Source organism: Rhagoletis pomonella, unplaced genomic scaffold (assembly GCF_013731165.1).
Source record: "Rhagoletis pomonella isolate Grant_MI unplaced genomic scaffold, Rhpom_1.0 Rhpom_scaffold_00002, whole genome shotgun sequence".
NCBI classification, from domain to species: domain Eukaryota; kingdom Metazoa; phylum Arthropoda; class Insecta; order Diptera; family Tephritidae; genus Rhagoletis; species Rhagoletis pomonella.
In genome coordinates, this window is record NW_023458556.1 from 37261824 (window position 1) to 37279457 (window position 17634).

At 32.7% G+C, this 17634-nt stretch overlaps 3 protein-coding genes across 5 annotated transcripts in view; 2 read left to right on the forward strand and 1 right to left on the reverse strand.

The window, feature by feature from the left end:
• Positions 1-17634, reverse strand: part of LOC118733566 (epimerase family protein SDR39U1) — a 29093-nt gene that overhangs the window by 10259 nt on the left and 1200 nt on the right. The window lies entirely within an intron of this gene.
• LOC118733561 (NCK-interacting protein with SH3 domain) overlaps positions 1-17634 on the forward strand; it is an 81147-nt gene that overhangs the window by 3478 nt on the left and 60035 nt on the right. The window lies entirely within an intron of this gene.
• LOC118733564 (nudC domain-containing protein 1) lies at positions 177-2172 on the forward strand. The gene is made up of 2 exons (XM_036463003.1): positions 177-1507; positions 1565-2172. Exons 1-2 carry the CDS (start codon positions 265-267, stop codon positions 2047-2049), a joined length of 1728 nt encoding a protein of 575 aa, XP_036318896.1. The 5' UTR covers positions 177-264; the 3' UTR covers positions 2050-2172.

The window sequence follows — 17634 nt, forward strand, 5'->3', positions numbered from 1 at the left end:
GAGAGAGACAACTGTCAGTTTATCGAACCTTGTATTATTGAATCATGACTATGCACTACCTACTAAAGAAGTTGCCGAAAATGAGTGCAAAAAAGTTACCGTGTCTGAACTCAGGCTAACCGAAAGGAATGACAGCAAAATGAAATAATCGAAAAATTTTGTGCATCAAATGTCAGAATCGGAGAAAACAAAAAATACAATCCTCGTTATTTGCGCCAGGAAGTAAATTAGAAGAAGATTTTTTTCAAAAGTTATTTATGTAGAATGCCGAAAATTGTGGAGTTACGCTCAAACCGTAGCTTATTACAAAGCAATTTTGATGGGTACAAACTGTCCCTAGATCCAGTGGCTTTACTACGTCAGGAACTCCCATATGCTCCTCATAAAGCTGAACCAAATGAGGATCAATATTCCTTACTGCATGCAGAACTTTTTTCTATGCAAAATTTGCAGCAAGTAGATCCGTGGGCTCGCACGGATTCGTACTATGTTAGCCGACTTGCCGAAGTTGTGCGGGCAGCTTACAATGAGCCTTCTGGACGTGCGGAATCAGTGCAGGTCGTATATCGCCTTTCAACACATACGCCGCGTGTCAAAGGAGATTACAATTATTCCATGCGTTTTATATCTGAAAAGTATTGCGTTCTATGTGATGGGATTCAACATCTGTTTTTATTAGACACAAACGATCGTACTAAAGCAGCTAAATGGAAGTTGATTGCCGAAACGCCTATAGTGGCATTTGCTAATTCTATATCTTCTGAGCGCAATTTTTGCTTGTACGATTGTCGTTTGGATATCGTACAGGAGGAAAAGCAAATTAGTTTAGCGATAGGTAGAGTCGAAAGAAACGACAGTTCCTCCGGCGGCGGCTCCAAACATTTTATGCATTTGCATTGGGCCAAATGGATACACAATAAAGAATGGTTGTTTTCGATACTCGATACTCTTGAGGGAAAAGGCTCGTTATATTATTGTGCATTTGAACCCCGTGCTGAATCTATTATTATTTGTTCGAACCATGAATACACTTTTCGTTCTAAAAAATCGTCTGATAATAAAGAAAATACTGATAAGATTCCGTTGTATAAAGAAGTATCTGAAATTAATGGCTTCACATGGACGCAAACAGACGACGATATAACTATAAAATTTGACGTTAAGGAAGGAAAGGAAAGAACCGATTACAGTGTCAATTATGCTGCTGATAAACTGACCGTGAAGTGTTGCGAAGAAGTGCTTTTTGATAGTCAGCTCTTCGGTAAGGTTGACCAAGACTTGACCACATGGACAATCGAAAACAATTACTTACAAATAACGTTGGTTAAACGAGTTTTAACTTTGAATTGGCCATCGCTTCTATGTGACAACGTTGGCCCTGAAGAAACTTTAGACAAAAGCGGACAATCCGATTTACCTATAGATCAAAGGCCTATTGTCAACTTGGAAGCTCCTATTGAGGATTGTGACTTTCCTATGTCTGGCATTGAAGAGGAAATACGAATTGGTAATGCCTAATGCATTTAAAAATCAATGGAAAAATAAATACGTATTTTACTTTCAGGCCGCTATCATCTGTCAACGAAGTCAATAACACACGCTGTATTACTAGGTTCATCGCCTCCCCTTTTCTCCACTAACCTGCGACCAGGTTTCCCCAATGCTTTGGCAATACGCCAAGATGTTGATGCTGGGCTCTGGTTGCAAAACTACAATCCAAATAAACCTGAAGACTGGTCTCTGCGGCACGAAGCCAACTTGCATGCATTTGGATATGTGCAAGCTTCTAAGCAACAAAGGAAATTCATTGACTGTTCACCAGACTTCAATTATGCTCTCATCTGTGAATCGCATCGCCATGTTTTCCTTTACAAATCAAATTATGATGGTGCAGATGGTCTACGAAATCGTAACGGCCCGCAAGTTAGGTTGGGAAAGCAACACTTAGTAACCTTGGAAGATGCAGGAGAAGTTCTCGGACTTGCAACTGCGGAAAGCGTTGTGACCATATTGACGGAACGTTGTCTGTTACATTTGCAATTAAGTTAGCTAAACTATTACTCTAAATTATTTTGAAGTTAGGCCAAAAATTCCAAAAAGATTAACGTTCACGCATCAAATGTGTGATTTTTTTCTATTAACAATGAATAACCAACAATAATGGCCGTACGACAACGCATAGATGTCTTTCATTACTAAAAATGGGTTGGGTTCCGAAAAGTATCTATTAGTTCGAAGAATTCATTGACATGATCCTCTTTCTCCTCCGACCTCTGGGAACCACAGGCAAACCTCTTCAAAAAAGAAAAAATCGTTGATTTTCCTTACAAACTGCCACAAATGTTTAAAGTAAAATGAAGAGAAAGAGAATCAAGCCATTTAATTCCTTGGCTTGGATCGATAGAGATGACTGAGCTGAGTATAACGGTATACTTTTTTTAGGGAAACAACAACAACAATTATCAAAGGTTGAATAATAATAAAATAAGCTATTTTTGAAATCAAGATTTCTTAAAAACAAATGGATGGATAATTTGGTATACGTATTTTATATATATATTGTATAGTCCTTACAAAAATTGAATTAATGTAAAATAATTATAAAAAAAAAAACACCTTTACAGAGAAAGGGAATCAAATTTCCTATTGAATGATTTCAAAATCCATCCATTGGTTTTTAAGAAATGTTGATTTGAAAAAAAAGCTTATGTTGAACTTTAACTTTTGATAGTTCTTGTTATTGTTCTTTCCCAATATTTTGTTTTCTAATTTAAGATTTGGAGCCAAACTGCATTTATGCCGCAATGTGTATGTAATAATTTAATTCCTAATTTCCCGGAAAAAATTAAATTGTTTCTATCAAGATCTATACATAGAAGGTCGCGCAATCCGCGAAATAAAAATTGCCTCTCTCTGCGCATATCGTCTCAGGGCGATATTTTGCTTCATGCCGAAAAAGCCACAAAATCGGAAAACTGCGAAATTTTCATTTAAACTCGCTATATCTCAGACGTTTGTGTATCGATTGATTTGCAATTTGTACACAATAAACTAGATTCTATTCTGAAGAAGATGAGTCTAACTGCACTTCATAATACTTGTTTAAAACGAAATTGCGGATATTGTAACATTTTTATAAAAATTAAGGAGGTGGTTTTTACAAATGCAAAAGTTGTGTTATGAAGTTTAAAACTTTTGTTTTGTTTTAATGCAGCATTAAAGACAAATATATACGGACATTTTCGGGAAAGTTTCAGGTTTAGACAACAAGTAGTTCTAAAGTAATAACACTATTATGGTGACACCCACAATCGGGTGCTCGCCTCTACATAGATGACAAATATTTTCACATAGCACTTGTACAAGTAATTTTGGAAGTAATATTAAGTGAAATGTTGAAATTCATAAATTTATCAGTGTAATATAACTTATTAAAGCTCTACATACCTACATATGTATGCATATACATATATAATTACACACATAGTCAAAATGGTTATTCGTACAGTGATTGATTTACAATATTCGCAATGTTTTAAATTTTTCACGAAAATACTGTTCATATTTTAACAAAACCATATAAATGAAATTTTCAAACTTTCGGCAAAACTTAAAAAAAATTATACAAATTTTCATCAAAACTTTGAATGACAGTTTTTAGAAAAAATTTAGTATGCAGAGTTGTAGCTCATTCAGTCTCAGTTAATAAATCGCAAGCTTCAAGTCGCTTTAGATTACCTTTGCTTGTTTAGAATTTGTTTCTCAAGGTTGTTACATATCTGATCCCATGAGCAAAATGTAGTTTTGCATGGAAGAAAACGTTCAACACCATTGAGAAAAAAAATCTAAAAAATCAACGCAATTTTCCTCTAAAAATTGTCAGTCAAAATTTTGAAATATAGATCAAAATTTGTAGAATTTTTTAAGTTTTACAAAAAGTTTTAAAATTTAATTCGTATGGTTTTTGTTAAAATATCAACTATATTTTCGTGAAAAACTACCGAATAATCATTATTCAAAACAGTGCGAATATTGTGAAACAATCACTGTACGAATAACTATTTTGACTATGTATGGAGTTACGTGCATATTTACTAGGTATGTATGTATGTAAGTATTAAGTTTAGTAAGTCTATTAAGTTTAGTAATAGTTATATAACATTGATAAATTCATGCATTTCAACATTTCACTTAATATTACTTCCAAAATTACTTGTACAAGTGCCCAGTAAAAATATTTGTCATCTAGAGGAGAGCGACCGCTCGTGGGTGTCATCATAATATTGTTATAACTTTAGAACTACTTGTTGTCTAAACCTGAAACTTTCCCAAAAATGTCCGTATATATTTGTCTTTAATGCTGCATTAATACAAAACATAAATTTTAAACTTCATAACACAACTTTTGCATTTGTAAAAACCACCTCCTTAATTTTTATAAAAATGTTAAAATATCCGTCATTTTGTTTTAAATAAATATTAAGAAGTGCAGTTAGACTCATCTTCTTTAGAATAGTATCTGGTTTATTGTGTACAAATTGCAAATCAATCGATACACAAACGTCTGAGATATAGCGAGTTTAAATGAAAATTGCGCAAAAATTTTCCGCAGTGAAAAATCCGATTTTGTGGCTTTTTCGACATAAAGGCATGAGTAAAAATTTAGTTAAAATTAACTGTAAATGTATTTTTGAATAAGCTAGCGATTACAATTGGTTTGAAATTGCTCCAGTTCATTTCAATTTTATGTTTTTTTACGCTGCTTGTTGTTTTCGCTGTTGATGTCGCCCAATTTTGCGAGAAAAGAATAACGGACCTGCGCATTGCGCAACCTTTAATATATAAACCTTGGTTTCTATCTTGGTTAGGACAAGTGGATCCAAACATATGCCCGTAAGTGTTTTTGCTCAAAAGAAAAAAGGAGTGTTGCCAGAATATTTTTGTTAAAAAACTTCCAAGTAACGATAAAATCTTCAAAACACCATAATTAGGTTATATTACGTTCAAATTGGCCCCATTTAACTTGTTAAATTAAAAAGAGCTTTTTGGAAAACACAATCGTCCACATTGAACATTTGGAGTTAACTTTGACGGTTGTTTGATTACCAATACAAATTCGAAAAAATTTCCAAAATAAAGTTTTTGTGTTTCAATTTGTTTTGTGCGAATGTCTGCTTCATGATATTAACGCATACGGATTACTTAGAGACTTCAAAATGTTTAGTTTGTATGCACTATTTATCTCTGCGTACGATGAGACCTCATGGAAAATAACTAATTACCGCCTGGGCCTCTTTTTTGGCGGGCAGACATGCATACAATTTTAATATTTTTTGATAATTTTTAATATGTTTCAGAATATAAATCTTTTGAGCGTTGGCGTGTCAAATGAAAGCTTTTGGGTCTTTCTGATTGGCCGCAGCAAAAAGCTTTCTGATACAACTCTGCGCAGAACTGGTTTTCAAACGAGTTAAATGATTTAACTGGTTTAATTTTCCAACAACAATTGCATGCGATTTAACTGGTTCAAGCCCATTTAACATGTTCAGCTCGTCAATTTGAACGTTACTTTGAAGGTTACTGAAACTGGAAAAAAATATTTTTTCTCTCTAGAAATATCTTCATTAAAGCTTTTGTAACAAAAAAAAATTGCATTTTTTTATTAAATTTTATTTGTTATACAAAACCATAACACATTTTGTTTAAAAAATAAAAATAAAAAGCTTTGAATTCATAACAGCCTTATACCATGTTCTGACCGACATCGAAAACATGTTTTCGTTGGTAAAACTGGTTTTCGACCTAAAACTTGTGTTTTTGTCCATGTAAAATCTGTCAAACGAAAACTAGTTTTCGCTGAAAACCACTTGAAAACTCACGTTCCACTCATTTCAATCGGTGTCTGCACTAGTTTTTTTCGATTATTTATCGAAGTGGAAGTAATATTTTATCATTTTTAATACGTCATTTCGGATTTATTGTTAACTGGCTGGCCAAAATAAAGTAAGCATGGAAGTAAAAGGTTGTTAATGAAAAGAAATTGAAGGAAAAGTATTTTGGTTTTGTTTTTGTGTAGCAAAACTGTAAGCAAAGGATGAAAGAAATGTCAACGAAAACACCAACAGTCGGTGTGAACAGCCTTCAGCCCACAATCCTACAACTCGTTTTCAAGGTGTTTTCGTTGTCGGTCAGAACATGGTATTATACACGAAGCTCATTTAACAGCATGATTCAATAATACAAGGTCAGATAATTGTTGACAGCTGCGGTTTGACAATCCCTTACAAAAGGTTGCATTTACGAAGGACAGAGAAAGGGCAAGAATGCAATCCCTTGTTGCGAAAATGGTAGTAGAAAAGTACGCAAAGTAGGCAATTAGTAGTGAAATTCCTTTTGTAAATTCGAATGTATTTGCAGGAAATCTGGCATTTTAAACGAAATGTTGAACGTAATATTGATATATCTACGTGAATTACGTAATTTATGTGCTATTTAGCTGTATAAAACCTGCAAAATGACTCAAAATTAAAATAAGACTACTATGAGATTGATGTAAACATCCAATGCTTATGTTTTCATCAGTTCAATATGCTTCATATGCATATACAAATAAACATATTGCACAAAAGCGTATACTTTTATTTCACACCAAAGCTACACTGTTTCCATGTAAATTTGAAAAGAAGCAACACAGTGCCACTGCTAAGGGAGCGGTGCGAGAGAGACAACTGTCAGTTTATCGAACCTTGTATTATTGAATCATGGTGTATAAGCGGTTAATCAACGCACAGCATTACATACGTAGAAGTCTGTAGAGTTTTGATTTCTACGTAAAAATGGTATAGCAGTGCATGCAATGCCAAGTATGCATAACAGAGCCTTAACTCCCAGCTAAACATCGTAATGGACACCCAACCTATAACACGTGATCGAAAAATCAGTTGATGTGCTTTAAGCTGAAATTAGTCAAAAACGTAAACGCACCGGTACGTAAGCCCGAGTCAGCTGACACGATCTATCTTACCAGAACGCCATGTAAATGAAAACTCATCAACGCAGAATTTTTCTGTAGTTGTAGCCCGTAGCGCAGAAATCTGCGGAATTTAGATTTTTCCGTGTCAGCTGATTTCTTCCTTCTATAGATGGTTGCCAGTTCGTCAGTTTTGCGAATGGTGAAAAAAATATAACTTGCTATTAAAAATACGTTTAAAATTTTTGAAATTTACTATCGAATAAGGTTTTTTCTTGAAAAATAAGTACTTTATATTTAGCTACGATCTATTATAGCCCGAAAAATTGTTGTTGAAAAGGTAAGTTTTGCGAAAAGGCATGGATGAGTGGCAGCACTGTAGTAAGCAACACTGAAGTAATCAGCTGGTTTCTACGTATTCACTGCGGGCTCCAGTAATCGACAAAATTATGCGTATACAGACAGCGTTTAAGTATACGTTCTGCGTTCTTGACTAATTTCACCTTAACTGAATGATGTACCTCCAGTTAGCGTTAACTAGACATGGTGCAAACGGCCCTTAGACGTACTCGCACACAGCCAAAATAATGAAACTAAATGAAAAAAATACGCCAATGTGATTTTAGTGAAAGTATAGTGAATTTCAGTGTATTTAGAGTGTTTGAGGCGTTTAAGAAAATCGAGAATTGTAAAAATCGGTAAAACCAACGTGGCGGTTTGCGCCATCTTCCGTTCGCTACATCGTGCTCATGATGTAATAATACAAGGTGGTATCAGTTGTGACAGCTCGATTTGACACTGCCTTAGCTCAGTAGAATGAGAAGAAAAACGGGAAGAAATGAATCCCCATATGGGGGAAAAATATAAAATTTCACATTTTCTCGTAAACAAAATTTGCTTTTTTATATTATATTCGTTATGAAATGAAATAAAATAAGATAAATACGTTTTTAAGAAAAAAAGTGTGTATACTGAGAAAAAATAAAAAACATTCAACTATATTAATGGGCAAAGAATAGTTAAAAAAGTAACACTGTTTCACGTAAGGCAGTCAATATGGCGGAATTAGAGCGAGAATTTGCCAACTGATAACACCTTGTATTATTGCATCATGCATCGTGCTGAGATATGAGAAAAACAAACACAACAAATTTGACAGCTAATAATCTGCGATTTGCCTGTGTAAACGGTTGCTTAAAAAACGAGCTTTGATTAAGATTATATTTATATGTTAACATACCTTTAGTAGACAAATGACCCAAAGTCATCGAGCGTGTTTATTCTAGTCGACTTTTTAGCGACCGAACTAGATTCCAAAAAGTCGATGTTTAACTAAAGCCAGAGTCGACTTTTCCTCCCTAGTCGAAAGAAAATGTCAGAAAATTTTTCGTGTTTTCGGCAGAAGAAGCAAACGGCAGAAATCTCAACGGCGACGGACATGCGGTGAAATTAGAAATAAACCTTTGCAGTTGGATCACGGAATTGCATAAATAGCGAAGCAGTTGTACAACGTGCTTCATAAATTTGAGAATTTTTAACAATTTGGAAGTGCGGAAAGTGAATAGTGTATTATTGCGCACGTGGTAAATCCAAGGAAAAAAGTAGAGAGATGAAACAATTGTATTTGGAGATGTAAATCTCACACCTTATATGTATACGCAAATAAAAAATCTTGAAAAAGTGCATTGGGGAGGAGCATCATCAATCAAAGAATCGCTGCATTCATGTGTAGTTGTGAAAACTTTTTTGGACTTTTGTTGTGGACAATCGGCTATACTAGTTGTCACGAACAATCCCTTCTGCGGAACCGAAAACAAATATCTCGAGTGTTAAATTTATGTACGTACTTTGTGGGAGCCTCCTAATAGCCATTACTCCTGTCTGTGTGTAGAAGAGTGAGTGAGGTCATACATTGGATACCTGTGTATAAAAGATTTCCATTAAGGAACTTAGTATTCAACTTTAAATTCACATTAGAATTGGATTGGAAGTTCGTGTGCACACAAGTAAAATAAAGGGGGCAAAATAAAAGAGGAAGTACATTTCCTAATTCTAAAAGCATTACGACGCATAGAAAAAGTATACTAAAAGTGCATTCCTGTCCGACAAATCATAGTGCGATTTATTTCGGCTGCATTACACAATAATTTCCGTAACTACTGAATACTCTTTTTTTTTTTTAAATTTGTGACAATAAATATACTTAAGTATTTTTTAAAACATACCTTAACGATTACCGATAGAGACATCATTTGATTGAAGTAAAAAAGGTGCATTGTAAAGAAAGTTCTCAGCAATCACGATTTAATAAATAGGTAAGTAAAAATAAAACGAATGTTTGTAATGCATAATAGGCTATATACATACACACTACTTACAATATGCTAATTATAAATTGAAAACCAACCTTTAAGTGCAATAAAAATCAATACTGTGGAAATAATAGGTTGCTACACATTAAATTATTAAAATAGTGTCCCATTTTCAATGCGTATATACTCAAACCTTTGGGCGTAATATATTAGTAGATATGTAGAATGCTTGTAATTATTCGAAATGTGCCGGTTTTCCAACAAGAAGTCGCGATTTGTATTTACATATGTTTGTATATGCATTTACATATCTATACGTACATACATATGTATGTGTGTATGTATGTATGTACATGGTTATCCATGTTCGTCATCTGGCGTTGGTCAAGTATTGACCGACCCTACCTGCAAGAGAATCGAATAAATCAGCTTAACCTTGGCATTAATTTTAATTTGAATTTCTATACCTACCTTCGCTTATACAAATTTATTTTATACATGATACCAGCCATTTTAAATTGGTCAGTTTCCTTTCAAATGTTCATTAATATTTGACGAAAAAAAATTATTTATAAACTGCCCTTATATAAAACTGACCGGGGAACCACCTATGTAAATGTATTTACATTAGGGTGGTCCAAAAACAGTAAAGTCGGAATTGTAATGCTCTCACCGCCTAGGATTGTTTTATATTGAAAAAAAGTATACCCCATTTTTATTTTGAAATAAAAAAATATATAGAGGTCGCTGAAAGCGCTCAAAGTTTTCCATGTACATATTTTTAAATAGCAAAAAACAATTTTTCGAAGATATGATATAGAATTCTTGAAAAGCAATATTTTTCGATCAGTTCTCTTCCACCATTTAACCATTTTTTAATACTAATGATTTTTTATTGTTCCTCCTATTGCGTTTCACGGGGTTTTTGGCGGAGATGTAAATTATAGTTGCGATAAAAAAATGGTTAACTAAATAATTGGGAATCTCCTGCAGATAAACAGTGTTTTCCTATAGAAAAATATTGATTTTTAACAATTCTATACCGTTTCTACCAAAAGTTGTGTTTCCCCCATATAAAATACATGCAAGTCTTTAGGCGCTTTGAGCGACCTCTAAATATTTTTTGATATATATAGAACAATCCTAGGCGGTGAGAGCATAAAAATTCCGACTTTTCTTCTTCACATGTATGTTCGGACCACCCTAATGTACATACATATGTACTATATACAAAAAATCTACCTATTTACATACATACATAAGTACATATGTGTTTCTTAAACTATAGAAAAGGATTTGAACCTGATGCCTGCCTTTTGTTGTGGTTGTCGATATATGTATGTATATACATATCGCACACCGTCTTCAAAAGAGTCACAACTCAAAATTTGGCATTTTTGAGATTATGTGCTAAAAATGTACACAGAGCTTTTATTTACCTTTCAGCAAAAGTTGGAGAAAATTTTTGTTATAATTTAGATACAAAAACCAATTTAAATGAGTAATTATGCGAGGTATTTGCATAATATATCTGTGTTCGTATGGAAAAGTAGCTTATGTCGAAAGGCCGGCTTTAGTATAATGCGGCATTCCCTTTATTTTCTAAACGACAAGGAATTTTGTGATGAGACTTAAAAAGAATATTGACTTGCTAGCAGCGGAACTATTTCTTGCACGTTTGTTTGCTAAAAGTTGTTTAACGGCTTAGCGCCCGTAAGTCATTCTCAATCGTATGCTGCGAATGCCGATTTATACTAAAGCCAGCCTTTCGACATAAGCTACTTTTCCATACGAACACAGATATAAAATCACATATGTAAGCAAACAAAAATTTCCCTCCACTTTCCCATTAACAATTCACAATAGAGAAGTTTTTTCACTTAACAACATTAACTGACCTGGCTGAACACGGATAAATAGCCGAGTTTGTGTTGTTGCATTGCGTGTTTTTCGTTATTTAAGCGAGCGTTTTTTTTTTGTAGCTCGGTTGCAAAAGAATGCACCTATTAGTTGAAGTAACTTCGTAGAGTACATACATATTTATGAATGTACATAAGTGTATACATAAGCGCATATGTAAATACAAACATACACATGTATGTATGAAGATATTATTCCCAACAAGCGGAATATAAGTAAGTATGGGTGCATTCCAAATCGTCAAAGATTGGAATGTAGATTGTAATGCCCAATGTGCGCAACCACGGTTAGATGCTAATTTTCAACTAGGTTGCGCAAGCTAGACTTTTTCTTCTAGTGCGGTTTAGAAATAAAAGGGACTGATGCTTTGTATTTTGACGTTTTCGAATGCACCCTATATAATGTAAATTTATCCACATCATTAAAAGAAAATTTATTGAATTTTTTCACATTCATACGCATTACGCTTGAAATGAGACGTGGTTTGCAAATATGTATTCCATTTTAACCTAATTAAAAGTTTACTTTAAAAGCTTTGACTAAGCAAACTTGATTTGCTTTTTAACACTTACAAAAATGCCTTTGGGCTCCGTGGACGTAAATGAAATACAAACATTCTTTAGTTATGGTATTCACCTAAGTTAACTCATTTATTTGATTATAAATCAAAACAGCTGTTTAAAGAGAATTTAAAATGACGTAAAGTAATTTAAATATGCGCAATTGGCTTTCGGTTACAAAAATATAGTGACTGACAAAACACACTCAAACGTACCATTCAGAGATGTTCATATCTGAAGCCGGTTTTGCTTTAATTTTAGATACCTACGTCTTGTATGTATGTACATATCGATCGAGTACTAAAAGACTGCCAACTTAAAAAATGGTGTTTTTGCTAAATTTAATAAGTTTTTTTTTAGATTTTTTTTTACGCATTTGCATCATTATAACGAATAAACACAATTTATTTTTGTATGGAAGAAAACCGGAACACATTCGGCGAAAAAATTCTTAAAAAATCAATGATAACACATTATTGCACTAAAATTGAATGGACTGTAAAACTGTATACTCAAAGAAATTCTCACACTTCTGAAAAAATTTCAAATCTGGATGCCAATTTGTTGATTTTTTTGGTTTTCTATAAAATTTTAAACTCGGGGTTTATATAGATTTTGTTAGAGAATGAACTGTATTTTAATTGAAAATCCTTAAAAATAAATAAATAAACATCAGTGGCAAACAATATCACTTTGAAATGGGTGCTATTGATATGACCGATACTGTATGTACTTACATACACACATACGTATGTATGTATGTATGTATGTATGTACATATCGCTCGTTTGCTGCAACAGTGTCATATCCACAACAATCAAAAACTCGAGAAAAAGGGACTGTTTTTAGTAAAAACGAAGACCAACTTTCTTCTAATGAGCTATTGTTAATCGATACAGCTATGTAATTTTTACACAACATATAATAGGTGGCGGTCAAACTTATCCTTTTTGAATTATGACTTTCTAGCAGCAAATAAGCGATATATACATACACATAATACAAATATCTCGCCTTGTACACACATATGTATGTACATACATACCCCGTAGCGAATGTCATGCATTAGTCAATTAAGAGTCTTGTACGGAAAAGTTACGTCTTAAATGACTTTGGGCTCCGTTTGTATGGAAGTCGTTCATGACTTTTTCATATAAATGGTTATTTCGTCGTTGATGTCATCGGCATGACTTGGTCATGCAGTGATCATTAATGACATTCAAGCGACAGTATCTTGCAATGGACTTTTTATAAGTGACCGCTGCAAGACATTGTCTTTGATAGGAGTACACCTGCATGACATTGTCACCAGTGTCATTGTCAGCTATATGTACGGTGACCATATTTATAGGAGCCGAATACGGGACAAAAAATAATTTTGCTAATTTTCTCCACAATGGCTAACAGATCTTAAAACCTTCTTCAATGATAATAGAGGTATTAGCCCTGAAACAGCATCCTTATAGTAGCATCATAAATTTGTTGGATATTGATTAAAAAGTTTGGAATTTTGGTTAAGCTCTACAGAATTCATTTTTATAATTTTAGCACAAAGTCGGAAATTTGGATTTATATAGTTTTTGTTAGGAAAAGAAATTTACTTTCATAAAAAATAAACATTAAACAAAGGAAAATAGCCAAGCCTTTCTAAAATGTAGAGTCCTAATTTATATTTTTCTGGTCACTGTATCTGTTCCTCGATTCTAATCACAGTCACTCAGATTAAAAAATAATAACTGTTTATGGAGAAAGTTACGATCATATATCAACATCATTTAAAACTGGTTCATATGCATGCTATTTTAATGAGCTGTTAAGGCGTCGAAATACCGAACACCGAATACGGGACAAATACAGAACATTAAAAGAAATACAGAATATTTGGCGTCCCGTATAAACTAAATAATTTACCTGGACAATTGGTCAAAAAAGAGGACTGTCCCGTATAATACAGAACGGATGGTCACCGTAGCTATATGTCGTTTAGGATTCACAGCAAGTGCGACGATGTCACTAAATCCTCATTAGTGACGATGTCACCGGTGACCATTTTCGCTACTGGGTATCCATACATACATACATACATATATATGGGCAGACGGATGCAATTTTAGTTGCAAATTTCAATTATTTTCGGCAGGCTTGTTGCTGGCGATTCTATATTTCGCCCAGTCTTTTCTTCAATGCATTGACCATGTTTTTGAATGCTGTCATTTGAAATTATTTTAATGATTGGCGCCAAATATAAAAACAAAATGTGTAGATATCGTACATATGTACATACATATCGTCGCTTGAACAAATGATTGTCGTATGTTACATTTGACGACTTTTGGGAAATCGCGATTGAAGTTTAAAGTCTGTTTTCTTGAAAACGTCACGGTAGATTTCTTTGAAAATTGTATACGAAAAAAATTAAAAATTAGCAAAAACGGGTTTGCTTTTTATTAAAAGTAAAATACACAAGAAAATCAACTTGTTTTTGTTTTTGTTTTATCTCCAATAATTGAAGAGTTAGATTAAGGGCACTTCGGTTGAAACTGCTTTCTGAGATATTAGCGCTTAAGTTTTTGATGTGTTATAACTTTCTTGTTGTTGTAGTATATAAAAAAAATATTATTGTTGTAGTATTGAAAAAAAATTTACTACTGTGGAAAAAATCGTCAGATTGCCATTGTTCGGCCCTAATTTAAATGTAATAAACGTGTTTTCTGTGTTTTTTCTGAGTAACGCTTTTTTTGATAAATAAAAGAGATCATATTTTTGTTCAGGGACCCAAATTATGTCAAAAAACTCCTTTAAAAATAAAATTTTCATTTCGTAAAATAGCGTTTTTTATTCGACTAGAAGTTCCTCCAAACGATGTATTTCAATGTGCATACATCAGAAAATTTTGTATAAAAATCCTTAGGCACCTCTAATACATATTTATGTATGTAACCATAAAAATTTCACAAATGGCAGATCGGAATTTTATAAATGAGAAACTTTAAATAAACATATGGTGAAAGCATCTGATGAGGCGGCTCTTGGAGTTTTCGAGAGAAAGATTCTGCGAAATCCATTTAAATCACTGACTCAAGCTTTATACAAAATTTTGGAAATTTCTCAAAATTTTCATAAAAATTTCAATCTTTTAATCTGAATCTTTAGAACATTTTTGAGTATGCAGTTTCATAGCCCATAGAATTTTAGTCTAATTATGTGCAAGTTTCAAACGGCTAGAAAATCCCGTTCATTTTTGGGATTTTTTTTTTTTGGTGACGGATTTTCGCAATTGAAATTTTAATGAAAATTTGTCGAATTTTCCTAAATTTTATTGTATAAAATTTGAAACTAGAAAAATAACAAAAAAGTTTAGCTCAAAAAGCATTACGAAAATTTATAAAAATCAACACAACTAACTAGTAATGTACGTGAGTCTTAGTGAACTCCATTGACATATTTAAAAAGATATTTCCGAAAAATGTATGTGTATTTGCATTGATAACGACGATATATGTACATATATCTGTACATTTGTATCGCATAATCCATATGTATGTATGTATTTGCAAATAAGTATTGTAGATAGAGTACTTAAATATTTTTAGTTCCTTGAATCACCAACTAATCATTCGGTTTAATTAATACAAAATACAAAACGCGCAACGTGATATAATCGTGACTAAAATGTATATATACATACATATACATACATACATATTTATATATGTATGGGGCGTTCCATACCAAAACGGGCGGGGTTCACACTTCATGTGTTTGATTTGTTTCAAATTTTAAGGGTGGATGCATAAACATAAATAATAAATAAAAACGAAATTTGAGCATCATCAAATCGATTTAATAGTTTTCCAAATATCTCGAGAGCGTGGCGAGGAAAAAATTTGAAGAAAATCACACATGCACAAATCAAAATTCTCTATGAAAATAAAAATGTAAAAATTTTTTGTTCTTGAAAAGTTTTTCACATACAATTTTTTTATAAAAAAATTAGTTTTATAAATATGCCATCTCAAAAAAAAAATGAAAAAAATCAATGGTAGCTCTGAGTATTGCGCAATATTTAAGTATACTTTTATGGGGTGCACTCTACAATAATTTGAGTTATGATTTTTTTTACACCGAAGTTGAGTAAAATGAGTACATAACATATTTGCAAATTTAAAAATTTTTTATTTTTATTTAATTTATTTTTTTAAGTATGCAGTTTTGTAGCCCATTAAATTTCTAAAAAAAAATAAAAAAAATTGTAAATTTGTAATGTACTCATTTTACTCATTCGGTGTAAAAAAATTCATAACTCAAATTATTGTAGAGTGGACACCGTAATACTATACTTAAATATTGCGCAATACTCAGAGCTACCATTGTGGGTTTTTTCAATGTTTTTTTGAGATGGCATGTTTTCAAAAACTAATTTTTTTATAAAAAAATTTTGTTTGTGAAAAATTTTTCAATAAAAAAAAATTTTCAAAATATTTCTTTTTGTAGGAACGAAAACCGCATAAAGTTCTGCAGTTGCAATTTTCTTCATTACATTGATTTTTAATAAACATAACTATATTTTTTTATGCAGTAGTTAATTTTAAATTTGATTAAGTTTTCAGTGAGTAATCTACCGACTTTTGTGAAGAGCTAAATTTTAAACGAAAACGACTTAAGGCCATATGTACCTAAAGAAGGGCGGTACTTTTTTGGTCATTACCTCGAAAAATATTGCACTCGCACGATGACAAAGCAAATTTAGCGTTTGACAAACCATAAAACATGCGTCACTATAGTAGGTCGATGACGTCACCGAAATGGTCTGGTGAAATTACCGTGCATTTGCATTTCGCTAGTTTTTATGATAGCTCACGGTGAATCAGCACTTTTTCTGGTGTAGAACAAAATAGATTTGCTTAAATTGTAAATTGTTGAGTACTTAAAATCTCCTTTTTTTGTAAGTGGATATGTTTATATACATACATACTTACGTATTAGAATCGTCATTAATTGTGGTGAAATTATAATATTTAGCTCTTCTTTGGCATTTTTTTAATTACCTTTGCCAAGCTACCTTCCCCTTAATATGTACGTAAATCAGTAGATATTCATGTACATGTTTATTCATTTACATACATACATATGTACAAACAAACAAGTGGGCATATGAAAGATAATTGGGTTCTTACAACCCAGTCGGAATTACTTACTCAATATTGTAACTGATAGCATCGTTCCTCTTGCACCCACAATTATGTAGTATGCGAAAATATCACCTGTTCAATTTTCTTTCGCAAAAACAGACTTTAAAATTTGCCAAGATCTCAAAATACTTAAATAATGAGCTCAATTTACGAGGCACATATCGACGTATATATACTTTATGATTCACGTGAGGAAAGCTTTTTTTTGGTACCACTTTCTACATGACCCGACTGGGTATGAATTGTGTATGTTGTGTATGTGTACATTAATATTGTACTTTTTTTTATTTTCGCAAAATGTTTCTTTTTTCGCTTTTTAGCTAAATTATCTGCGAGCCTCGTGAAAATGTCTGGCAAACATGCGAACGAAACAATTGAGCTAATGTAGAACAACATACATACATACGTACTTACAAACAGTGCCCAATAAAAGTTTCACTAGCAAGAAAAAAGCTTAATAACTTTTTTTTTAACATTTCCTTGCGCATTTATTTAGCGCTATGGCACTGATTTTTAGTGTTCGGTTTAAATATAATTTTTTTGTTTTTTAAAACCTTCTTATCGCCATATACCTACGAGGAGGAAATTCTCATTAAGTTCAAATGGTGCAAAATATTGGGGTCTTGTGGTTAAGGATTGATTTCGTGAGAAAAAGTCGCATGGCTCAGTTATGCATACTT